At 40.0% G+C, this 26869-nt stretch overlaps 1 protein-coding gene across 1 annotated transcript in view; it reads right to left on the bottom strand.

Annotated features, from left to right (window-relative positions):
• Positions 1-26869, bottom strand: part of CDH6 (cadherin 6) — a 142565-nt gene that overhangs the window by 29942 nt on the left and 85754 nt on the right. The window contains exon 3 of the mRNA XM_012459927.3: positions 1077-1371. Coding sequence (XP_012315350.2) covers positions 1077-1371 — 295 coding nt within the window. The remainder of the gene's footprint in view (positions 1-1076; positions 1372-26869) is intronic.

Below are 26869 nucleotides of genomic sequence, written 5' to 3'. Positions count from 1 at the left end.
GTTACTAGTTACTTAAAGCTACCATCACTACTTTTGAGACTGGATTGTAAATTTAAGCTTTTATTTTCTATCTGGGAGGTTGTTACTTGGACTCTAACACCAATGTGGGCTAAGAGAAGTGGAGAAGGTTGCTGTCTTTCAGCCCAAGAAAGAGAATGGGCGTTCAGGATGGGAGAGAAAGGAGATGGTCTCTCTTCCGACCTCCTACTCCCACCCTGCCACTTTTCAGAATCTCTTTAGAGGAGATGTGGTTTTAAAAATAAGAAATAGAAATGCCATTTGATCCAGCAATCCTATTACTGGGTATATATCCAAAGGATTATAAGTCATTCTACTATAAAGACACATGCACATGTATGATTATTGCTGCAGTGTTTACAACAGCAAAGACTTGGAACCAACCCAATGCCCATCAATGATAGACTGGATAAAGAAAACGTGGCACATATACACCATGGAATACTATGCAGCCATAAAAAGGATGAGTTCATGTCCTTTGCAGGGACATGGATGAAGCTGGAAATCATCATTCTCAGGATACAAGAACAGAAAACCAAACACTGCATGTTCTCACTCATAGGCAGGTGTTGAACAATGAGAACACATGGACACAGGAAGGGGAACATCACACTCTGGGGCCTGTTGGGGGGTGGGGGAGATAGGGGAGGATTAACAGGGGGTGGGGGATTGGGGAGGGATAACATTAGGAGAAATACCTAATTATTTGATGATGGGATGGATGCAGCAAACCACCTAATAAACCATTGGCATGCGTATACCTATGTAAGAATCCTGCACGATCTGCACTTGTACCCCAGAAAAAGTATAATTAAAAAAAAGAAAAATAAATAAAATGAGACTAGAGTAATACTAGGAAACATATGCACTTACAGTAATATTAGGAAACAGGGAAGAGGAAAAATTCCCTTTTCCCCACCCATGTATTAGGACGTATATGGATTGAAGAAGTGAGCATCTAAATTCATTCAGCTCAGTACTTGGAGCTCATGGGATTCCTTACTCAGCAGATGCACTAGGGGAGAGCCAGTTTTTGGTTGAAGTCACATCTCACTCACCGACATCAGACATTTCGGGGACGGTGGCTGTGTAAACCTCCTTGGTGAATATTGGCTCATTGTCGTTGATGTCATGGATCTTGATGATGAATTCAGACTCGGGCTCCACGGGTCTCCCTGTCCTTCTGTTTATAGCTTGAGCTCGAAGGATGTAAACAGGTTTTTCTTCCCTGTCCAGCCTCTTGGTGGCCTGTATGTCGCCTGTGTTTTCATTAATAATGAAGAGATCTCCTGCTCCATCTCCTGAAAGGATATATTTAAGTGATCCATCTCCTCTATCCTGGTCTGAATGTAACTAGTGTAGAAAAAAAAATTAAAGAAAGTAAAAGTCAAGCATGTGGTCCTAAACTGTTTTTGTCTCTTTGGTGCATGCTACATTAACTTTTGTTCAATTATTTCTAAGACTTGCAGGTCTTTTTCTTTTTACCACTTACATAACCTCTCAATGGTATATTCCTTCATTAATGAACATGTGTCCTTATAACTATAGCATTTTCCAGAACTGGATCAGAGTTTGGGAGAAAATTTAGTAATCTTTATTTTGAAGAAGGGAAAACAAAAGGCAAGAGCAATAGTAAGGTATCAAGGACATATTAGGCTGGCTGGAATGAAACTCTTTTCACTGTTTTCACTACAGCTTTCACATTCCACTAATACACTCTTGCCCTCACTTGTATGTACACAAACATATTAGAGAAGCAATATCCTATTGAGAAAAGGACTTTGATTTTTGAATCAGAGAGACTTGGGCATATACTGTTTCTACCTTACATTTATTATCTTGGTGAATTTAGGGAAGCTTGGCAACCTCCTTGAGTCTTGGAGATTATAGTCATTTTTTCTAAGAGGATGTGATGTTTATTTATTTATGAAATTCATCTCGAAGCATTTGAGAAATATCCTAAGGGCTGCCATGGGCAATAACTTGAAAATCACCTGACTAGATAATTTACAGTTCACTTGGAACAATAACATTTCACATTCAGATTTTAGTATAAGATAGGAAAGGATCTTCTAATAATTAGAGTCAACCTAAAATTGAAACAGTCTGTCTTATGAGGTAGTGAGTTCCCTGCTCCTAAAGCTAATCAAGCAGAGACTCTGATGACTAACTGTCAGTGATATGGGTCTGGGTAAAGGGTGAAATTAAGTGAATTCTGAGGGTACTATGGAAATAGAAGATGAGAATCCTAACTTGGATAAGTAGTCCGTGTTTCCTATCCCAAAGATTATATCCACAGTGTTGAGTTTCTAATGTTTCCTGACGTCCCTTTTTCTCTCCCAGTAGGTTAGATGATACCTTTAGATGGTACTTAGACCTAACTATAGGTCTATAGGATATATATACACACACATTTATAATTAGGATATATATATATGTATCCTATCCTATATATACATAGAAAATTATATATATACATTATCTATATATATTATATATATATGGGACAGGATATATAATAATATATATAATTTTCTATATATATTGTATATATATAATTTATATATATTATTATATATCCTGTCCTATATATATAATATATATAATTTTCTATATATAAAATTATATATACACATAGGATAGGATGTGTGTGTGTGTGTGTGTGTATATATATATATATATAAAATTAGGTCTGTAGGTCTTCAGATAATCGAACCCTATTTGCAAATTTTCAAAAAGTCCTTTTTATTAGGGAGGACTATTTATAAACCCCCAGAATTATAAGCGTCCATGGTATATAGAGCAGCCAGTCTTAGCGGGAAGGCTGCTAATCTCTACCTTGTTTCAATTCTGTCTAAACAGTACGGGCCATGCTACAAATGGCAACAACAACAGCGATGCCAAGCCTTCCTCCTGTCGATTAATACTGCACAAAGTGCTCAGAGAAGCATTACACGTATGAAAATAGACTCAGGGCAAAAAGATACTTTAAAAATAATCTAACCTAGTCTAAAAGTATTCCATACAGGAAGCGCTGAGGGAAAGAAATACTTTATATACGGCCCCTTTCTTGCAGTCATGGTTAACATGTCAAAGGCTCTGAGTGTCTGCAATTTGAAACTATATTGGATTTGGTGTAATCTAGTTCTCCCTAACTTTCTTGTTTAAATAATCTTTTTTGGATGTAACTTATATTCATATCTCCCATACCAGTTTTCCAAAAAAGATACTTTGGGAAACATGAACTAATTTAAAATCCATCATCGTAGAGTCAAGAAAACTGAGAATCCAGTGTGTGCTGTTTCCAAAATCACACAGCTCACGTGAGAGAGTCTGAAGATTAACACTTGAGCACAGGAAGAGGCTTTATAGATTGTGTGGTGCAACTTTCTCATTTTTAGAGGTAGAGAAACTGTGTCTAATGTAACACAGCTAAAGCGAGTTAATCCCGGCATTTGGGGAAGAGAATATTATTCATATAATTAGTAGCCTTGAAAGCAATTTGGCAGAAATAATGGAAGATAAATTCGAATGGGGAGGAAATTGCTTAGAAGTGAGATAAATGCGATCAGAAATGTAAAACAAGAGCATCCCATGATTTGAGTAATGGGATATGCTAAGGAAACGTTGAAACCCTGATGCCACAGAAAGAGCCACTGGGGAAAGTTTAACGCTCCATCGTCAAATTCGAATGACTGAAGAGGCTCTTAAAAAGCGATTTCATTAACCCATGAGTAAGGAAACCTATGCCACTGCCTGGCGGATCCTTGCTGTAGGGCAGCTGTGGTCAGCAGCCTGGCACAGTGTGGGGGGCACGGTCCTAGGCATGAGCCATGTTCATTCTTTTTCACTCAGCAAGTGTAAGACCACAGCAGAGTCAATTAACCTCCCTCAGCCAGAATCCTTATCTGCAAAATGAGGATAATAAGAGCTACACAGTGAGGCTGTTGTGAAGATCTAATTGAAGACCACATGCAAATAGTATATTAACCACCATGTAAACATGCAATAAAAGCATGGTAGTGTCTTATAAATTACAAAGTGCTTCCCAAATTTAAGAGAGTGCTACCGTTATTAACTCTTAGTTCATAATCAGCATGTTTTTGCTCCTATTTTGACTTTGAGAACTTTGTTTAGAAGACTTTGAAAATGCAATTTTACAGACACATAGCATCTCTAAGGTAAAATCTGTGATCAAAAGCCAGTATTCTTTACCGGGGAGGGGGCAACTGGTGTCTTTACATGTGATTTATTATATTCTGTATTCCACTAGATTATACACGCTCCTCCACCAGTTCTTTCATCGGTTTCAATATGTAATTGCTGCACACTTAATAGGTGAATTCCACACCTGCGCACAAGATTTATTCAGGTAAAAGTAATCAGAAACTTATTTTTAGCTGTCAGGAGAGACCATTTCTATGACTTACAGAACAAACACCCGAGACGTTGTAAAAGGGCAGAGGAAACATCAAAGAGGAGCGTGGGCTAGGATTGCTTTGCAGATTACAGTTCTGATTTATCAATATTTGAAAACTAGTGGGAAAACGCATCTCTTCTCTTTGCATTGTCTGGTAAAAAAGCAATTTAACCTCCTCCCGCTTCCTCGCTCCAAAGTGCGTTTTCTGGGTCTGTCAGAGTACAAGGAGCGGAGCCCTCCCAAAGCCTCTGCTTTTTCTTCCCACACTCCTCCTCTGCCATTGAACTCCCCTGGGGCCAGTTCTTTACTTGGGGAAAAAAAAGGAAACATAAGACATTAGTGCCTGTGAAAGTGGTGGTGAAAACCAGGCATTAGGGGTTTATTGAGCACTTAGATTTTAATTGGATTTTTTTCTTTTGTGATGTCATCCATCATGGATACTGTAAAAGACAGAAGTTAAACAACAGCAAATAAAAGGTTGTAGGCTGCCTGAGGCATGTTTTTACTAATTTCAGTTTAATGTGGCTGTTCCATTAAGTTTAATCATCTGGTTCACTTTTAATGATTCACCATCAAGTAAAAATTATCCACTTGCCTCAGAAAGTCACATCTCACCTGTGGCTGGTAAGACTTTTTACTACTGTACCTGTAGCATTTTGTGCCAGAGGGAGCTCTTGGTCTCCGTCTGTTTCCTCTGTTGGTTTTTAATATTTATTTATTTAGAGATGGAATCTTGCTCTGTTACCCAGGCTGGAGTGCAGTGGCGTGATCTCGGCTCACTGCTGCCTCCGCCTTCCAGGTTCAAGTGATTCTCCTGGTTCAGCCTGGCGTGTAGCTGGGATTACAGGAACCTGCCAACACACCTGGCTCTAATTTTTTGTGTATTTTTGGTAAAGATAATGTTGGCCAGGCTGGTCTCAAACTCCTGACCTCAAATGATCTGTCTGCCTTGGGCCTCCCAAAGTGCTGAGATTACAGGTGTGAGCCATTGTGCCCAGCTGCTCCATAGTGGGTGACACCAAAACCATAGCAGCATCTTTGCCTGCTGGGTGTTGTGGTTTCCTGGGGACACAGCATGTTTTTACATGCTAAATGTGCCAACTCCCAACTTGATTTTAAATCAAATTCAAAGGCATAACAAAGACTTTTAGTGGTCTATGAAGCCAGCTAATGTGGCCCTACTGCTCCCATTTCCTGTGTGTCCGCAAGTCACCATCTGAGTCAGGGACCAAATGGAATCTCCTAAGCATATGCATTGTTGAGACAGAAAACAGTCCAAACAATGTTGGTGAGGGTGTGGAGAAAAGGGAACACTCGTACACTGTTGGTGAAAAGGTAAATTAGTTCAATCTCTATGGAAAACAGTATGCAGATTTCTCAGAAAACTAAAAAGAGAACTACCATTCGACCCAGCAATTCAGTAAATCATTCAGTCATCTACCCAAAGGAAAAGAAATCATTGTATCAGAATGACACCTGCATTCATATGTTTACCACAGCACCATTCACAACAGCAAAGGCATGGAACCAACCTACGTGCCCAGCGACAATTGACTGGGTAAAGAAAATGTGGTACATATACACCCCAGAATACTACAAAGCTGTAAAAAAGAATGAGATCATGTCCTTTGCAGCAACATGAATGGAGCTGGAGGCCATTATCCTAAGTGAACTAACACGGACACAGAAAATCAAATACCACATGTTCTCATCTATAAGTGGGAGCTGAACAAAAAGTACACATGGACATAACAATGGGGAAAATAGACGCTGGAGACTCCAAAGTGGGGAGGAAGGAGAGTGATGGTTGAAAAATCACCTACTGGGCACAATGTCTAATACTGGGGTGATGGGTACACTAGAAACCCAACCCCTACCATTACATATATAATACATAACAAGTGCATGTATCTTCTGATCTAAAATAAAAATTAAATGAGACATTTATGCAGCCAATAAACATATGAAAAAAAGCTCATCATTACTGGTTATTAGAGAAATGCAAATTAAAACTACATTGAGATACCATCTCACGCCAGTTAGAATGGTGATCATTAAAAAGTTAGGAAACAGATGCTGGAGAGGATGTGGAGAAATTAGGAACGCTTTTACACTGTTGGTGGGAGTGTAAATTAGTTCAACCATTGTGGAAAACAGTGTGGTGATTCCTCAAGGATCTAGAACTAGAAATAACATTTGACCCAGCAATCTCATTACTGGGTATATATCCAAAGGATTATAAATCAAGACACATGCACATTTATGTTTATTGAGGCACTGGTCACAATAACAAAGACTTGGAACCAACCCAAATGTCCATCAGTGATAGACTGGATAAAGAAAATGTGGCACATATACATCATGGAATACTATGCAGCCATAAAAAAGAATGAGTCATGTCCTTTGCATGACTGAAGCTGGAAACCATCCTTCTCAGCAAACCAACATAGGAACAGAAAACCAAACACCGCATGTTCTCACTCATAAGTGAGAGTCGAACAATGAGAACACATGGACACAGGGAGGGAAACATCACACACCCAGGCCTGTTTGCGGGTAGGGGGCTAGGGGAGGGATAGCATTAGGAGAAATACCTAATGTAGATAATGGGTTGATGGGTGCAGCAAATCACCATGGCACATGTATACCTATGTAACAAACCTGCACATTCTGCACATGTACCCCAGAACTTGAAGTATAAATTAAAAAGAAGACTGTAGCTCACATCTGTAGTCCCAGCATTTTGAGAGGCCGAGGTGGGCGTATCATGAGGTCAGGAGATCAAGACCATCCTGGCCAACATGGTGAAGCCCTGTCTCTACTAAAATACAAAAATTAGTGGTGTGGTGGTGCGTGCCTGTAATCCCAGCTAATTGTGAGGCTGAGGCAGGGGAATCGCTTGAACCTGGAAGGTGGAGGTTGTGGTGAGCCGAGATCACACCACTGCACTCCATTCTGGACAACAGAGCAAGAATCCATCTCAAAAAAAAAAAAAAAAAGAAAGAAAAAAATTAAATAAAAGAACTTCCTCCCCCCACCAAAAAACAGTTCAAGCAAAAGCTTACCTAGATGACACACATAGGAAAGGACCTACAGCAGCCTTACATGGGCTTAGGAAAGGTATAAAGTGATGTTTGGCTAAAATGGAAAATTGAATTATGGCTAATATGCTTGTAGGCTGTAATGCAAATGTAACGCTGCTCTTTAAGAAATGTTATGGTTGCTGATCTGAGATGTCACAAGACAATTAGAGAACACTGGTGTTGAAAAGATGCTGTGTGATTGGGATTGAGGGAGAGAAACAGCAATTACAGCAGAGAGAGAACATCTTTGTGTTAAATAGGTGGAATATTACTTTAGATCAGAACAAGAAATCTTTGATCAAGTTATGAGCAATTGAGGCTTCACTGCATCAATATCTATGTATATGTACAGATGTCTGCGTGTATACATACATCTTTATTTATAATGCATGTATACGTAATGCTAATAAAGAGACTTAGTGTTGTGAAGGCTTGGAGAAGCTTGTTGGGTAGAGTTTATATCAGGAAGAAATAGAACCCTGCTTGAAGTATATGGCAGGGATTAGAGTCTATTCTATTTTAGAGATCATGGAATTATAAAAGTATATTTTAATAAAATTCCATATGAAACATTATGCTGTATTTGAATGTTAATAATTTGGTATGAGTTAACTCATTTATATGTGATGATTATTTTACCAATTGAAAAGTTGACGGCAGCATACGATTACGGCAGGTTCCCAGCTGTGGGTCGGCTGGGTGTGTGGCTATTCAACCTTGTGATTCAGTTTTCACCTTGTAATATGTATGAATGGAAAGGGTGCAACTTCAGTGTCCCTGGTTTAGCAGGAAGTGGCTTGCTGTAGTCCAATTTTTTCCCCCCACAGGTTGCAATGTAACTGAGGCAGTGACCTAGCTTCCACCAGGCTGATGAGACAGTGCTCAAGGGGATGGCAAGCCACAACGTGGAAGGAACTCAGGTTCTAGAATAACCTCATATCCCACCAGCTTGTAATTGAAAGAGGAAGAAAAAGGCATTGCACTTCAGCCATTCTATTTTTGAAGTGTTTTTGTTGTTATTGTAGTTTTGCCTTGACCCTAACTCAGTGGTTCTCAACGTGTGGTCCCTGGACCAGCTGCATTGGCATTGCCTGGGAATTAGTTAGAAATGGCAACTTCTAATACTATGTTGAATAGGAGTGGTGAGAGAGGGCATCCTTGTCTTGTGCCAGTTTTCAAAGGGAATGCTTCCAAAAAACCAAACACATGTTCTCACTCATAAGTGGGAGTTGAACATGAGATCATGTGGACACTGGAAGGGGAACATCACACACCAGGGCCTGTACAGTGGTGGGGGGGTAGGGGAGAGATAGCATTAGGAAAAATACCTAATGTAGATGATGGGGTGATGGATGCAGCAAACCACCATGGCACGTGTATACTTATATAACAAACCTGCACATTCTGCTCATGTACCCCAGAATTTAAGTATGAAAAAAAAAAAAAAAAAAGAAATGGAAACTTCTGGCGCCATCTACCTCCAGAATAAAAAACTCAGGGGATTCCACGCAGCACTGTTTTAAGAAGCCCCTTAGGTAGTTCTGACGAGTGCTCAAGTTTGAGAGCCACTGTCTTAACTAGTACAATCATAATAGTTACAACGGGGACATAGGCAAGGGAAAGACGTGAGTGTAAATTCATGCTATGTTCTCATCACATAACCTTGGGGAAACTTAGTTAAATTCTCCAGGTATTCATTTCCTTATCTATGTTATGGAGATAATAATAATACTTAATTTACAAGTAGGTTGTTCTGACAATAAGTAAAATAATGTGTGTAAGATGCTTAGTAGAGGGCCTAGCTCAGAGAAAACCTTCAATAAATTACTCTTCAATTCATATACATGAAGTATCCAAAGGTGGATTTTGGGAAAGTGGTGGGATTTGGATCTGATTTCTGACTTTCCTATTAATCAGTGAAATAAACGAATGAATCTTAGTCTCTGTTCAGTCCTAATAAAGAACTGGAAGTGATTAACTTTGCCTCTTCTATCTGTCCCCCAACTTTTTTTTTTTTTGAAACGGCATCTCACTCTGTCGCCAGGCTGGAGTGCAGTGGCGTGACCTTGGCTCACTGCAACCTCCGCCTCCCAGGTTTGAGCGATTCTCCTGCCTCAGCCTCCCTAGTAGCTGGGACTACAGGCATGCACCACCATGCCCAGCTAATTTTTTTTTTTTGTATTTTTAGTAGAGACAGAGTTTCACCATGTTGGCCAGGATAGTCTCAATCTCTTGACCTCGTGATCTACCCTCCTCAGCCTCCCAAAGTGTTGGGATTACAGGCATGAGCCACCACGCCCGGCCCTCCATCGGCCCCTTAAATGCTGGCATCCTGTAGGCCTGTGTCTTTGGTCTTTGTTTCCCTCCTTTCACATGCTCTCCCCACATGAGACCCTCTTTCTATTTTCATGGATTCAATTGCTGTCTCTGTACCATCAGTGCCCAAATCTATCTATGAACCCAGGTAAGAGCATTTTTTTGAGGTCTAGCAAATTGTTGAGTAGAGTTTATATCAGGAAGAAATTGTCCCCTCTTAGGCAAGTCCCTTAGACAACATACACTCAGCACTCCCTACCGATCTCATCACCTTCTTTCCAAATCATTTTCCTCCTCCCACCTCTGTGAAAGCTACCAGGGAGTCATCCTAGAGCATCCCCTCTGCCACTATCCCCACATTCGTTAAGCCACCAACTCTAGTCAATTCTACCTCTTATGTATATCTTGATTCACCTACATTTTTCCATTTTCACTGCTGCCACCTTGGTCCATGCCACTGCCTTTTCTCATTGGTCTATTGTAAGGAGGTCCTCCAAACACACACCCAGGTTGGCTTTCTTTAGATTTTCCTTTCTGTAATTAGATCAACTTAAGAACAACACCAGCTCTGAAGATGCCACTGTCCTCTAATGAAATCCTGCAGCGTCTTCTCTTTACTCTTGGGGTAAAGTCCTCATCCCCACCTCTTAACATGGCCTCCAAAGCCCAGCAGAGCCTCTGCTTCTCCTCTCTTTGGCTTCATCAGCCATCATTCTCCCCTTAACTCTCCTGGTTCCAGCCACACCCTACTTCTTGCAGTTTCTTGAAGATACATCACTAACTAGTTCTTTCGTAGCTAGACTTTCCCACACATGGTTCCTTTGACATCAAGCCCTTTTAACATCCTCACCTGGTTAAGACAACTCCTGTACCAGGCCTGTTTAATCTTTCTCTCCTCAGGGAAGCCTTCCTTAAGCTGCTGGTCTAAGTTAGATTCTCCTTCTATACGTAATCAATTTATTCCCCACGTAGCCATCAGCACATTCTATTGTGCTGATAGAATGGAATTGATGATGTGTTTTACTGCTGTTTTCCTAGCTAGATTGAGGATTCATAAAGGAAGGCACCAAACCTGTCTAGGTCACATCTGTATCCTCAGAGTTCAACATACAGGCATATTATAGATACTAATAATCAATAATAGCAAGGAATGAATGATTGAATGAATAAGTAAATCTTGCAGAGATTAAACTGGATAAGATATTAATGATCAATGAAGCTCTCTGGCACATAGCAGACACTCAGTAAATCTCAGTGTCCTCCATTCTCTTTCTTACTTGACTTTAGGATAATTCTGTAGATCAAAAATATACATTCCTGAAATGGCCAGATAATTGAGCAATTACTACTAAACATTAGACACTTGGTCTAATCTGAACAATCTGGGGATGTAATTCAAGTTATTGCCTCAGACCTGAAAAAATTTAATAACAAGTTCAACCTCAATATAATAGTAAAGCCAACTTGTATTGGATTTATCGACAAGAATAGACCAATTGTAAGCACACTGAATTCATTGACCATCATAAATACATTGGGTGCTGGGTCAGAAGGCATCAGTTAAAGGTATAAAAGCTGCAAAACTTTACTGAACCATATTTCAAGCATCCTCCTGTTGCAGAAACTAAAGAGAAATGCTCCATTTCACAGAGACATTATTTCATAATAAAATAATTTAACTCTGCCAACCACGACCATTTAAAAACACTTATTGGTCTGAAGAGTTGCATAAGGCAATAAATAAAAGCATCTAAACTCTGCCTTCTATAAACTTGCAATTTAGGTTTGGAATAAAATATACAGAAAAAAGCAGAAACTAGACACTATGCTCTCATTAGGTATTAGGATTAACAAGGTAAGTAAATCACATAGAAGGAACTTGTAAGTTGGAAAAGACCGAATCAGGGAATGTGTAAGCTCTTTGATGGTTTAGGAAGACTTCTTTGAGAAGCTCAGACTACCGATGGGGAGAAAAATGATTTAGCAACTGATAAAAGCGCATGGCATGGTTTCAAGGCTCAGTGTGGGAGAAAATCAGAAGAGGCCTTGAGTATGTGCCTGGGGTAATAAAAGCCATAAAGTCAGCAAAAATAGAAACACTCCTTCCCTTACATTGCAGGGTCACATATTTTCTCACACTGCACTCAAATGTGCAAGGAAAGATGCAGCTTCCTTCTTATTATTTTTGTTTATAGCTTTTCCCTCAAGCTCTGGTCCCTCTGAGGATTAGAAACTCGATACAGGTTGAATATCGACTCAGTAATTTATTGCAATCCCAATAAAGTCTGCCTGATTCAGTAATACGGTCTCTTTGGATAACTCTTTCGGATAAATCCCAGTCTTTCTGGTTTCTTTCTCCTCCTACTTTGCTCCTGATCCAGTCCAAGATGACATCTGCGTGTACGAAGGAGAGGAAGCCACATGGCCTTTGTCAGTGAAGAATTTGGGGGCTTTGGGAGCCAAGGACGGTCCTCATACTGCCCCCTGACCCTCTGGTCTCTAGACAATATCTCTCATCTATTACTTTCCTCAGTGGCATCTGTGGTTCTGGCAGATCATGACCTCTGCTCTCCAGTGATCAAGGTGACTAGCTTCATCTCACGTCCACCACTGGCATCACCTACTGCCCCGGAGGTCTGGTTATGTCTTTTGTCGCCCTTAGGACATGTAGAGCTAGCTACAGGATTGCTTTGTCCTTCTATTGGACCATCTATTGGATCAATCCACCCACTTCTTGCTCTGGAGAAGCACAGAAAGCCTCCTGGGATTGAAACAGGGCTTCTCTCTCACCACACGATTCCCCAAGAGGGAAGTGGAAAAAACCCACTCTACTTTCACCTTTACCTACAACCTTGTCACTGTTCCACCCTGAGGATTCAGATTCGTGTGGCTCAGGGCAGTAGAAATACGTCTCTCTCTGTGTGTATTTGGCAGTCAGGAATGTGAAGTCCCTTCCTTGGTTTCAGGGATACCCTACCACACAAGCTTCTGTAGATGGAAGGCCCAATTCCCAGTACAAATCCTGTGGAGATAGCTGGGATGGAAAAATGACCTGCATACCAGAGCATGGTGCAAGTAATGCTTGGTGACTACATTTATAAATGGGATTGGTGAGTTTTATTTTGGTTGGCCAGCTTATTTTTCGATCTACAAAATGGGCTCAAAAAGGATCTAGAAAATAGGGCCAGAAACAGTGACTCATGCCTGTAATCCCAACACTTTGGGAGGCTGAGGTGGGTGAATTTCTTGAGCTCAGGAGTTCAAGACCAGCCTGGGCATCATGGCAAAACCCTTTCTCTACCCAAAACACAAAAATCAGCCAGGCATGTTGGTGTCCACCTGGAGGCCCAGCTACTCGGGAGGCTGAGGCAGGAGAATTGCTTGAACCCAGGAGTCAGAGGTTGCAGTGAGCCGAGATTGTGCCTGGAAGACAGAGGGCTGCCTTCATATCTCAAGTTCATTTTCTGTTATACTATGTTGGCTCTAATGACCCCCCAAATTTATCTTTTCCAGCAGAAATAATTTATTTTTTATTTTAAAAAATATATATGACTATAAGAGGAGGATCCAAGATGGCTGAAGAGGAACAGCTCCAGAGTGCAGTTCCCAGCGAGAACAGCACAGAGGGTGAGTGCTCAGCACATTTCCAAACAAGCTTTCACTGCCCACAGACCAGGAGATGCCCATTGCTTGTTGTTGTCAGGTTTGTCAAAGATCAGATGGTTGTAGATGTGTGGTGTTATTTCTGAGGCCTCTGTTCTGTTCCATTGGTCTATATATCTGTTTTGGTACCGGCACCATGCTGTTTTGGTTACTGTAGCTTTGTAGTATAGTTTGAAGTCAGGTAGCATGATGCCTCCAGCTTTGTTCTTTTTGCTTAGGATTGTCTTGGCTATATGAGCTCTTTTTTGGTTCCATATGAAATTTAAAGTAATTTTTTTCTAATTCTGTGAAGAAAGTCAATGGTAGCTTGATGCGATAGCATTGAATCTATAAATTACTTTGGTCAGTATGGCCATTTTCACGATATCGATTCTTCCTAATCATGAGCATGGAATGCTTTTCTATTTGTTTGTGTCCTCTTTTATTTCCTTGAGCAGTGGTTTGTAGTGCTCCTTGAAAAGGTTCTTCACATCCCTTGTAAGTTGTATTCCTAGGTATTTTATTCTCTTTGTAGCAATTGTGAATGGGAGTTTCCTCATGATTTGGCTGTTTGTCTATTATTGGTTTTTGGAAGGCTTGTAATTTTTGCACATTGATTTTGTATCCTGAGACTTTGCTGAAGTTGCTTGTCAGCTTAAGGAGATTTTGGGCTGAGATGATGGGGTTTTCTAAATACGCAATAGTGTCTTCTGCACACAGAGACAATTGGACTTCCTCTTTTCCTAATCGAATATCTTTTATTTCTTTCTCTTGCCTGATTGTCCTGGCCAGAACTTCTAATACTATGTTGAATAGGAGTGGTGAGAGAGGGCATTCTTGTCTTATGCTGGTTTTCAAAGGGAATCCCTTCCAGCTTTTGGCCATTCAGTATGATATTGGCTATAGGCTTGTAATAAATGGCTCTTATTATTTTGAGATATGTTCCATCCATATCTAGTTTATTGAGAGATTTTAGCATGAAGGGGTGAATTTTATCAAAGGCCTTTTCTGCATCTATTGAAATAAGCATGTAGTTTTTGTCCTTGGTTCTGTTTATGTGATGGATTAGGTTTGTTGATTTGCATATGTTGAACCAGCCTTGCATCCCAGGGATGAAGTCAACTCAATCGTGGTGGATAAGCTTTTTGTTGTGCTGTTAGATTTGGTTTGCCAGTATTTTATTGAGGATTTTTGCATCAATGTTCTTCAGGAATATTGGTCTGAAATTTTCTTTTTTTTTGTTGTGTCTCTGCCAGGTTTTGGTGTCAGGTTGATGCTCAACTCATAAAATGAGTTAGGGAGGATTCCCTGTTTTTCCATTGTTTGGAATAGTTTCAGAAGGAAGGGTACCAGTTCCTCTTTGTACCTCTGGTAGAATTTGGCTGTGAATCCATCTGATCCTGGGCTTTTTTGGGTTGGTAGGCTATTAATTACTGCCTCAATTTCAGAAGTTGTTTTTGGTTTATTCATGGATTTGAGTTATTCCTGGTTTAGTCTTGTGAGAGTGTACGTGTCCAGGAATTTATCCATTTCTTCTAGATTTTCTAGTTTATTTGCATAGAGGTGTTTATAGTATTCTCTGATGGTAGTTTGTATTTCTGTGAGATCAGTGGTGATATCTCCTTTATCATTTTTTATTGTGTCTCTTTGATTTTTCTCCCTTCTCTTCTTTATTAATCTGGCTAGCAGTCCATCTATTTTGTTAATCTTTTCAAAAGACCAGGTCCTGGATTCACTGATTTTTTAAAGGGTTTTTATGTCTCTATCTCCTTCAGTTCTGCTCTGATCTTAGTTATCTCTTGTCTTCTCCTAGTTTTTGAATTTGTTTGATCTTGCTTCTCTAGTTATTTTAATTGTGTTGTTAGGGTGTCAATTTTAGATCTTTCCCACTTTCTTCTGTGGACATTTAGTGCTATAAATTTCCCTCTAAACACTGCTCTAGCTGTGTCCCAGAGATTCTGGTGTGTTGTGTCTTTGTTTTCACTGGTTTCAAAGAACTTTTTTATTTCTGCCTTAATTTCATTATTTACCTAGTAGTCATTCAGGAGTAGGTTATTCAGTTTCCATGTACTTGTGTGGTTTTGAGTCGGTTTCTTAATCCTGAGTTCTAATTTGATTGCACTGTTGTCTGAGAGACTGTTTGTTATGATTTCCATTCTTTTGCATTTGTTGAGGAGTGTTTTATTTCCAATTATGTGGTCAATTTTAGAATAAGTGTGATGTGGTGCTGAGAATGTATATTCTGTCAATTTAGGGTGGAGAGTTCTGTAGATGTCTATTAGGTTTGCTTGGTCCAGAGCTGAGTTCAGGTCCTGAATATCTTTGTTAATTTTTGGTCTTGCTGATATGTCTAATATTGGCAGTGGAGTGTTAAAGTCTCCCACTATTATTGTTTGGGAGTCTAAGTCTCTTTGTAGGTCATGAAGAACTTGCTTTATGAATCTGGGTTCTCCTGTATCAGGTGCATATATATTTAGGATAGTTAGCTCTTCTTGTTGCATTGATTCCTTTACCATTATGCTCTACTTTGTTTTGATCTTTGTTGGTTTAAAGTCTGTTTTATCAGAGACTCAGATTGCAACCCCTGCTTTTTGTTTTTTGCTTTCCATTTGCTTGGTAAATCTTCCTCCATCCCTTTATTTTGAGCCTATGTGTATCTTTACACATGAGATAGGTCTCCTGAATAACCATGGTGCTCACCAATGGGTCTTGACTCTTTATCCAATTTGCCACTCTGTGTCTTTTAATTGGGGCATTTATTCCATTTACATTTAAGGTTAATATTGTTATGTGTGAATTTGATCCTGACATTATGACGCTAGCTGGTTATTTTGCCCTTTAGTTGATGCGGTTTCTTCATTGTATTGATGGTCTTTACAATTTTTTTTTTTTTTTCTGTAGTAGCTGGTACTGGTTTTTCCTTTCCATATTTAGTGCTTCTTTCAGGAGCTCTTGTCAGGCAGGCCTGGTGTTGACAAAATCTCTCAGCATTTGCTTCTCTGTAAAGGATTTTATTTCTCCTTCCCTTATGAAGCTTAGTTTGGCTGGATATGAAATTCTGGGTTGAACAGTCTATTCTTTAAGGATGTTGAATATTGCCCCCCACTGTTTTCTGGTTTGTAGGGTTTCTGCAGAGAGATCCTCTGTTAGTCTGATGGGCTTCCCTTTGTGGGTAACCCGACCTTTCTCTCTTGCTGCCCTTAGCGTTTTTTCCTTCATTTCCACCTTGGTGAATCTGATGATTATATGTCTTGGGTTGCTCTTCTCAAGGAGTATTTTGTGGTGTTCTCTGTATTTCCTGAATTCGAATGTTGACCTGTCTTGCTAGGTTGGGGAAGTTCTCCTCGATAATATCCTGAAGAGTGTTTTCCAACTTGCTTCCATTCTCCCTATCACGTTCAAGTACACCAATCAAATGTAGGTTTGGTCTTTTCACATAATCCTATATTTCTTGGAGGCTTTGTTCCTTTTCATTCATTTTTCTCTAATCCTGTCTTCATGCTTTATTTCATTAAGTTGATCTTCAATCTCTGATATCCTTTCTTCTACTTGATCAATTAGGCTATTGATATTGTGTGTGCTTCACAAAGTTCTTGTGCTGTGTTTTATAGCTCCATCAGATAATTTATGTTCTTCTCTAAACTGGTTATTCTAGTTAGCAATTCATCTAACCTTTTTTCAAGGTTCCTGGCTTCCTTGCATTGGATTAGAACATGCTCCTTCAGCGTGGAGGAGTCTATTATTACTCACCTTCTGAAGCCTGCTTCTGTCAATTTGTCAAACTTATTCTCCATCCAGTTTTGTTCCCCTGCTCGTGAGGAGTTGTGATCCTTCGGAGGAGAAGAGCTATTCTGATTTTTGGAATTTTCAGCCTTTCTGCGCTAGTTTTTCCTCATCTTCATGGATTTATCTACCTTTGGTCTTTGATGTTGGTGACCTTCGGTTGGGGTTTCTGTGTGGATGTTCTTTTTGTTGATGTTGATGGTGTTCCTTTCTGTTTGTTAGTTTTCCTTCTAACAGTCAGGACCCTCTGCTGCAGGTCTGCTGGAGTTTGCTGGAAGTCCACGCCAGACCCTGTTTGCCTGGGTATCACCAGTGGAGGCTGCAGAACAGCAAAGATTGCTGCCTGTTCCTTCCTCTGGAAGCTTCATCCCAGAAGGGCACCGGTCAGATGCCAGCTGAAGCTCTCCTGTATGAGGTGTCTGTCAACCCCTGTTAGAAGGTGTCTCCCAGTCAGAAGGCACAGGGGTCAGAGACCCACTTGAGGAGGCAGTCTGTCGCATAGCAGAGCTTGAGTTGTGCGCTGGGAGATCTGCTGCTCTCTTCAGAGCCAGAAGGCAGGAATGTTTATGTCTGCTGAACCTGCGCCCACAGCTGCCCCTTACCTCAGGTGCTCTGTCCCAGGGAGATAGGAGTTTTATCTATAAGCCCCTGGTTGGGGCTGCTGCCTTTCTTTCACAGTTGACCTGCCCAGAGAGGAGGAATCTACAGAGGCAGTCTGGCTACAGAGGCTTTGCCAAGCTGTGGTGGGCTTTACCCAGTTCGAATTTCCTGGTGGCTTTGTTTACATGATGAGGGGAAAACTGGCTACTCAAGCCTCAGTAATGGCGGATACCCCTTCCCCCACCAAGCTTGAGCATCCCAGGTTGACTTCAGACTGCTGTGCTGCCAGTGAGAATTTCAAGCCAGTTCATCTTAGCTTGCTGGACTCTGTAGGGGTGGGATCTGCTGAGCTAGACCCCTTGGCTTTCTGGCTCCAACCCCCTTTCCAGGGGAGTGAACAGTTCTGTCTCTCTGGTGTTCCAGGTACCACTGGGGTTTGAAAAAACTTCTGCAGCTAGTTTGGTGTCTGTCCAAATGTCCCCCCAGCTTTGTGCTTGAAACCCAGGGCTCTGGTCACATAGGCATGGGGGGAAAATCTCCTAGTCTATGGGTTGTGAAGACAGTGGGAAAAGCATAGTATCTGGGCTGGAGTGCACCATTCCTCACTGCACAGTCCCTCACAGCTTCCCTTGGCTAGGGGAGGGAGTTCCCCATCCCCTTGTGCTTCTGGGGTGTGGCGATGCCCCACCCTGCTTCGGCTTGCCCTCTGTGGGCTGCACCTACTGTCTAACCAGTCCCTGTGAGATGAGAGGGTACCTCAGTTGGAAATGCAGAAATCACCCACCTTCTGCTTTTATCTCACTGGGAACTGCACACTGGAGCTGCTCCTATTCGGCCATCTTGCCAGCCACATCTAATTGATTTTTGTAACAGTGTAAATATTTTATCATTTAAGTCTTCGCTTATGTGATTCATCATCTGGCAATTGGTCTGGCTGGTATTTGGGAAAATGATAATAGCAAATATTTGTTAAGCTTATACCATAGGCCAGGACATGACCTGAACTCATTACAAAGATTACATAATTTGTTACTCATCATGATTTTATTCTTATCCCCTCTTAACTGATGAGGCAACTGAGGCAATATAGGAGGTAGACCCCTTCTCAGCATCCCACAATGAAGAAGAGCAAGATTGGAGTCCAGGTGGCCTACTTTATTGACTACAACACATTTTTTTTTCTGTGTTTTTACATTTAGTTCTATAAACATCCATGAAAGGCTTACTCTGTCCCAAACAATGTTTTGAGCTACAAAGATTTATCTAATTCAGTGTTTTCCAACCTCTGGTCTGTTGGCATTTGGGGCTGGTTAACTGTTTGGGGAGCTGTCCCATACATTAGAGGATGTTCAGCAGACTTCCTTGTCCCTACCTACTAGATGCCAGTAGTGTCTTCCCAAGTTATGACAGCCAAAAATGTCTCCAGATATTTCCAAATGTCCCCTTGGGTCAGAAAATTGAGAACACTGATCAAGCTTTTATATCAGTCTGTCTGTCTCTGTCTTTTTCTCTCTCTCATCTGTCTTTCCATCCATTCGTCCATCTGTCTGTCCATCCTTCCATCTTTCTTTTCAATGTGTACCTTGTGACTTTTAAAATACACTTAAATAATACCATAAGGGGTCTATATTTGCAAATATTCTGCATAACCATACTCAATTCAATTCTTTATCTTTTGTTACATTTAATAACCCCTGAAACAGACCTTGTGTTATGTGGAGGAGAATTTTTGACAAAGTGCTAAAAGCAAAAGAAGTTTTTAAGCCTAAACATAGCAGAAGTTTACTAATTCCCTTGACAATTATTTTTAACACTCAATACCTTGAATTTCATGTCAAAAGTACTAGAGTAACTTAAACGAACAAAACTTTAGTGCGATTTTAGTGGTGGTAGGCGGACTAATGCACCCGCTTCTCCAAAGATGTCCATGTCCTAATTCCTGGGGCCTGTGACTGTGTTGCCTCATATGGCAAAAAGGACTTTGCACACGTGATCAAGATAAGGATTTTGAGATGGGGAGATTATCTTGGATTTACCCACGTGAGCCTAGGGTAATTGCAAGGGTCCTGACAAGGGAAAGATATAAGTGAGAGCTGGAGTCGGAGATGGAATGTGATGATAGGAGCCAAGGATAGAGAGAGACAGAGAGGAAGAGAGAGACAGAATTTGAAGCTGTTGTGCTGCTGGCCTTGAAGGTGGAGGAAGGTGCCATGAGTGAGAAGCCAAGGAATGCTGGTGGTGTCTAGAAGCTGTTAAAGATGGGAAACGGATCCTACCCTGAAGCCTCCATGAAGCCATCTTGCAGATACTTTGATTTCAGCCCAGTGAAACCCATTTCTGACCTCCAGAATTATAAGATGAGAAATTTATATTGTGTTAAGCCACAAATTTGTGGTGATTTGTTACAGCAGCGACAAGAAACTAAGACAGTAACTCCATATTTCTGAAATTGAAGGTGAACTAAAACTGCATGTGGTCCTTCCAGAATCCTAGTGGAGGAGGGAAGAAAACTAACCCTTGCTGGATGCTTTACTGTGTGTCAGGTACTGCAAAAATGCTTTGTGTGCTACATCCGCTAATTCTCGCGACGGCTCCAGGAGGTAATTTTTATTTTCTCCATTTTTTTCAGATTAGGAAACTGAGGCCAGAGAGGTTAAGTAATTTATCCAAAATTAAGCACAGAGCCAGCAAGGATACCAAGGCCTGCCTGACTCCAAAGCCTGTTCTCATTCACATCAAAGCAACTCTCCCTTCACTGATTATAAAGAATTCTGTATTCATTGTATTTGTAAATAATTTGTAAATTCATTGTTATTTGTAAATTCTACTGGCATAAATGATACAAACTATAATAAATGTTATTGTACATTTGGGATTTGTCAATTAAACAACTGCCTTTTGGTTTATTAACTGCATAAAATTATTTCCCCAAAAAGGCATTGTTTACTGCTTTATGCTTGGCTTGTGAAGTCCAAGGTCCCTCTTGCCTTGGCAGACTGTGACATTAGTCTCAGCTCCTGCTTAGTCTAACATTTTCATTTTCAAAAAGCCAGTGGTAAATCAAGCTGAGAGCCAGATCCCAGTCAAAAACTCATTTAGTAGGGCATTGTAACTCACCAGTTAGAATGCTACCTTTTTGCCTTATAGTGTAATCTCTTCAGCAATCGCCAAAAAGGATACACACACACACACACACACACTCCCCCAGCCCCCTTTCTCTTCCTCTCTCCCTCTCTCTTTCTCTTTGATACATATGCCTTGGAGGAGAATATCAATAGATAAAATGCAGACATTTGAGATATGATAATTCAAAGGCAGAAATGAATAAAATGTGTTCCTTAATAGCAAATGGACTTTTTCCAAAATGTGTTCTTCTTGAAAGGTAAAAAAAAAATTGGATATTATATTCTTTTATGTTGACTTTTACTTAGGATCTAAAAAGTTAAAGGTATATATCTCTATAAGACATGTGACTATTTCTTAAATTCATAACTCTCAAGCATTCTGTGTGTGCACAATAAATGATGAGTAAATTGAATTCCATAACCGTTCATACCATCAGGGAAATAATGGCAAATGATTCTAGGAAAGAAGATAATGAGCTCACTTATGAGTTTTTCTTGCTGGGAACCAGCTTAGATTTCCAAAGCTCTCCTCTTCCTCCTCATTTTGAAAACTCCCTTTCTCCTTTCTCTGTTGCCCTTCTTCTTCTCCTTCTCTCCTCTTCCTCCTCTATTTCAAAAGCTCTCCTTCTCTCACCCCTCCTCCTTCAGTTAAAGAACCAACTGAAACACTAGTGAACAGAAATTCATACTATCTGATGGCTCTGCTGGGGAAGGTGTCCTCACTGTGGTGTCAGTGCCATGAACTTTTCTGTTCCTCTCCCTCCCACTTGTGTCATTGTTTCATTTGTCTACCGTATCTGAAATACTCTCTGCTACTTTAACATTGTAATAATGTGATACACGAAAAGGATATCAGACTTAAACCCCTCAAAAAAGCTGAATACTAGCCTCGGCTTTGGTACTGTGCTGGCAATGGCCCTGCAGTCCCTGACCTCCTCTGAGCCTGTGTTTGCTCACACACAAAAGGAATGAATCATGTTCAACTAGAAGAGCGGTTATATGGATCACCTGAGGAATGCTCGTACACGTGACAGCATTTTATAAGCTGTAAAGCCCGACACAGTGTGAGACAATATTATCATTGCTCCCTATCTTCACTACAAATTTTCTGCCATGAAACTCTGCTACAAGATAATCTGCGATGGCTTGTAGCCTGCCAGGGAATACTTCCTCTTGTGTTGTATTCTCTTTTCTCTCTCTCATCCTGCACCTTCCCCTCTTTTAGGTGTTACTTGCTGGTTTGTGTGGCAGTTGAGATTCCGATGGCCACATTATCATTTTAAAACTCAGGGAGGCAATGGCTACTGCTGAAAAGGAGATAAAACGAAATGAAGTACCATCACTCGAGTTTGCCCAAGTCACTTAATTTTCTCGATTTGACTTGAAGACTATTTTCCTTTAAGAGGCAAGTGGAGGGCCGGGCGCGGTGGCTCACGCCTGTAATCCCAGCACTTTGGGAGGCCGAGGCGGGTGGATCAAGAGATCGAGACCATCCTGCTCAACAAGGTGAAACCCCGTCTCTACTAAAAATACAAAAATTAGCTGGGCATAGTGGCGCACGCCTGTAGTCCCAGCTACTCAGGAGGCTGAGGCAGGAGAATTGCCTGAACCCAGGAGGCGGAGGTTGCGGTGAGCCGAGATCGCGCCATTGCACTCCAGCCTGGGTAACAAGAGCGAAACTCCGCCTCAAAAAAAAAAAAAAAAAAAAAAAAAGAGGCAAGTGGATTGGCAATCAGCAAGATCATAGCTTTAATACAAGCTAAATAGCTGTCTTTTTTTTCTTTTAACATGATACATGCACTTGGGAGTATGGACAGAACAGTCAAGGCACAAACAGGATAAGAAAGTACAGTTGACCTTTGAACAACATGAATTTGAACTGCGTGGGTTCACTTATACCTAGATTTTCTTCTGCCTCTGCCACCCCTGAGGCGGCAACACCAACCCCTCTTTCCTCCTCAGCCTCCCCAACATGAAGGCTATGAGCATGAAGACCTTTATGATCATCTACCTCCACTTCATCAATAGTAAATATATTTTTCCTTCCTTATGATTTATTTATTTATTGAGACAGTCTCGCTCTGTCACCAGGCTGGAGTGCAGTGGCACAATCTTGGCTCAGTGCAACCTCCGCCTCCCAGGTTCAGGTGATTCTCCTGCCTTAGCTTCCCCAGTAGCTGGGACTACAGGTGCACACCACCACGCCCAGCTAATTTTTGTATTTTTAGTAGAGATGGGGTTTCACCATATTGGCCAGGATGGTCTCAATCTCTTGACCTGCCTCTTGATCTGCCTGCCTTGACCTCTCAAAGTGAGAGATCTCTAGACATGAGACACCACACCCAGCCTATTTATTATTATTATTATATATATTTTTTGAGTCAGGGTCCCACTTTGTCACCCAGGCTAGTGTGCAGTGGCATGATCTTGCTTACTGCAGTCTTGACCTCCCGGTCTCAGGAGATCCTCCCACCTCAGCTTCTCAGGTATCTGAGACTACAGGTGCATGCCACCATGCCTGGCTAATTTTTTGTAATTTTTTTTTTTTTTTTGGTAGAGATGAGGTTTTGCCATGTTGCCCAGGCTAGTCTGGAACTTCTGGGCTCAAGCAATCCATCCACCTTAGCCTCCCAAAGTGCTGAGATTACAAACGTGAGCCTCTGTGCCCTGTCATGATTTTTTTAAACAATATTTTCTTTTCTCTAGCTTACTTTAAGAGTACAGTATATAATCAATATAACATACAAAATGTGTGTTAATAGACTACGCTATTGGTAAGGCTTCCAGTCAATGGAAGGCTATTTGCAGCTAAGTTTTTGGGGAGTCAAAAGTTATACAAGAATTTTGAACTGTGCAGGTTGATGCCCTTAACCCTTAGGTTGTTCAATGGTCAAGTATAATGATTTTCTTATTTCCTAAAGGGAAACTTTGCTTCTTGGGGGGTATTGATCCTCATTGACCCCAATACCCCTGACCCCTCATAAAGCCTCATGCTCCATAATAATGAGGAAATCAGTCAGATTTTTATGTTTCACCATTTATGAAAACAAATCATCCAGCATGCTAAAGTTTTGCATAACTGTATTTTAAAGCAGGATTTCCTCTGCATTTCCTCTTTTGTGCTTCTTTTCTGATTTGTACTCCTAAGTAGTAGAAAGAGATGAGATTATTTTCCAGAAATGATTGTTTTCTGTGAGAACTCAAAATATGTTGATTAAAAGATATAGTTGGTTAAAAAAAGAATGTCAGTGCACAGAATTTTTCTGTCCCTATATTATCACATTTCTCTCTATGGTTGATACTTTTGTGACTCGTTGCAATCAAAAATCTCAGGTTTTAAACGATTTCTCTTTTACTGAACACTTGAATTGTCTGTACAATGTAGATTCTTAGCAATTTTAAGAAAAAGAAATTTGCTTTCCATTGGCCAAATCTGTTTGCCTTTTTCTCATTTTGTTTCAAATTTTCTTCTACCGAGACCCTAAATAATGTTTGATTTTAACTTGTAAAAGTTTCAAAGGAACCAGCTTTCATGATACAATATTATTTGTTATGTGTTTTCTCATTTTTCTTGTTAGTTTGTGCACGGACCACTGTGTTGTCTTTCGTTTACTTGTTTTGCACTAAGGAAGCTTGAGTTTTCTTCTTTTGTATTATAAAATATTTGTGCCATTTTGATGTGAAATTTCCAGAGGTAGTTTTCATGGAAAGACTTTCATAATATACTTGGTTTATATATCTACTATCTAATACATACTTGAACTTTAAAGACATTAGATTTTCCATTGTCAATCCAATGCCATAAAACACTATCAATGATATTCGTAACAAACCATTATATCCATCGATTGGGAGGCACAGAAATCAAATGTGAACATGGTGACTACAGTTAATACTGTACTGTATACTTAAAATTGGCTAAGGAAATAGATCTTAAATGTTTTCATCACACACACAAATATACACACAATGGTAACTGTGAGGTGATGGATGTGCTAATTAGCATGACAGTAATCATTTCACAGTGGGAGGATACATATTTAGGGAGCATAATATTTATATTATACTTTTATACTCCCTAAATATGTATCATTTTTATTTGTCAATTATACCTCAATAAAGCTGGAAAAAAATCAGAAGGCAGTTTTTAGATAACAGGGTGGTTTTTCAAATATTTTGTGTTCATTGTAGCTTAATTCAAGTAGTATTTGGCTGTTTTTATGTGCAAAAATATGTGATAGACACCGTTGAGTATATGAGTAAGGCAGGTAGGCTAGGGTCTTGGAGAGTTTGTAAAGATGTAAGTATTCCAAAGTTAACATTGAATATCTGAAGTACTAATTGAAAGAGTAGGCGTGGGATCTAATTCAAAATACTACTCAATATATTTAAGGTCAAAGTTCAACCTTAAAGAATTAAATATTTTGCTCTTAAAAAGGTGAAACATTCAAGGTAATTAAATAATTAAACCAATAGTAATTGTCTCACAATAAAACTCTGGTTCTATTACATAGGGAGATTATGATATTAATTGTAACTTAACTGTGATAACAATTCCTACTTAAAACCCTACTATAACCCAACTGAAAAGATCATTTAAAAAAATTGTTGGGTGCCTTGAACTTAAACTTGGGTGCCTTAAAACAAACAAGAGTTAACCAGATTCTATAATAACATTCATGGCAATGGAAATAATGTAAACCACAGATTGTACCATAAAGTGATGATGTTTTCAAATGAAAGGATAAATATCCTTAAATAGAGGGGAATCTACCAGTTACCAGGGATCATCAAACAATGTGAGGGGTGGTGTGCATGTTACTTTTCTTATGGTTAGAATAATAAAGGCAACTTCATATTTTTATATTTACTCATGCCCTGAATTGCTGTTGCTGCATCATACTCAGCTGCCTTCACTGCTTCGGCACCATCTTCTGACCCATAACACGTGGCTTCACAACATCGGCCATGAGTGGAATCACCTGTTCACCTTCAGCTCTTCTTTCTGTTCATTTCACCTGTTCTTTGAAGGCACACTTCACAGCAGGGCACCTTCTCTCCTTACATGGGTCTTGCCTTAGTTCTTTACTAGTGTGATATGCTGGGCCCTGTTCTAAGCCCTTTCTGTATATTAACTTATTTAATCTTCACCTCAATAATTTCATGACCCCTTTCATTTAACAGTTGAGAAAACGAGGGGGCAGAGGGAGACTGAATAACTTGCCTGATATTACACATGTAGTCAGAAGTGCAGCTGAGGCTGAAACTTAGACATTCTGCCCATGCTATTGACTTACACTCTCTAGCGAGTAATTGTTGAATGAATGAAAAAATTTTCTCTGCAAATCTATTCCAAAAAGGCCAGAACCGAGATAACTTCCTCAACTACCTTCCTAACTCCAATCTCCATTCCCTGTAGTCGGCATTAAATCCCACATTCAGAGTGAGATTTCAAGCTTTTTGTTAAGCCTTCATCACTGCTCTCAAGTCCTTTGAAACACATCAATTCACCTAAAATACTGATTCATATTTTTCTCACATGTATATATTTTAATCTTTTAAAATGCCCCTCTTTTTTTTGTGCATATGTATTCTCTGTGAATAAGAAACTGGAAGAAATTGTAAATGTTTTCCCCTGGAAATATTTTGGCATGCTTCTTCTCTTATTCCAGGTCATACAATTTCAAATTTGACTCCTTACATTGGCCTTTGAGAATATTCATTACTTTTACTCATTTATTAATAATTGTGATGAAAAAAGCTCTAATTTTCTTATGGGGAATTCTGTACTTTTTTATCTATCTTCAATTTTAGATGGAAATAAAGGTTTGCAAGAACACATATATTCAGCATGTTCATGAGGGTTATATTTTATTGTCATC

The sequence above is a fragment of the Aotus nancymaae genome, unplaced genomic scaffold, assembly GCF_030222135.1.
Source record: "Aotus nancymaae isolate 86718 unplaced genomic scaffold, 86718_ANA_hifiasm-v0.15.2.pri h1tg000014l, whole genome shotgun sequence".
NCBI classification, from domain to species: domain Eukaryota; kingdom Metazoa; phylum Chordata; class Mammalia; order Primates; family Aotidae; genus Aotus; species Aotus nancymaae.
Note: the sequence above shows the minus strand (reverse complement) of the source record. Positions and strands in the feature narration are given on the sequence as shown.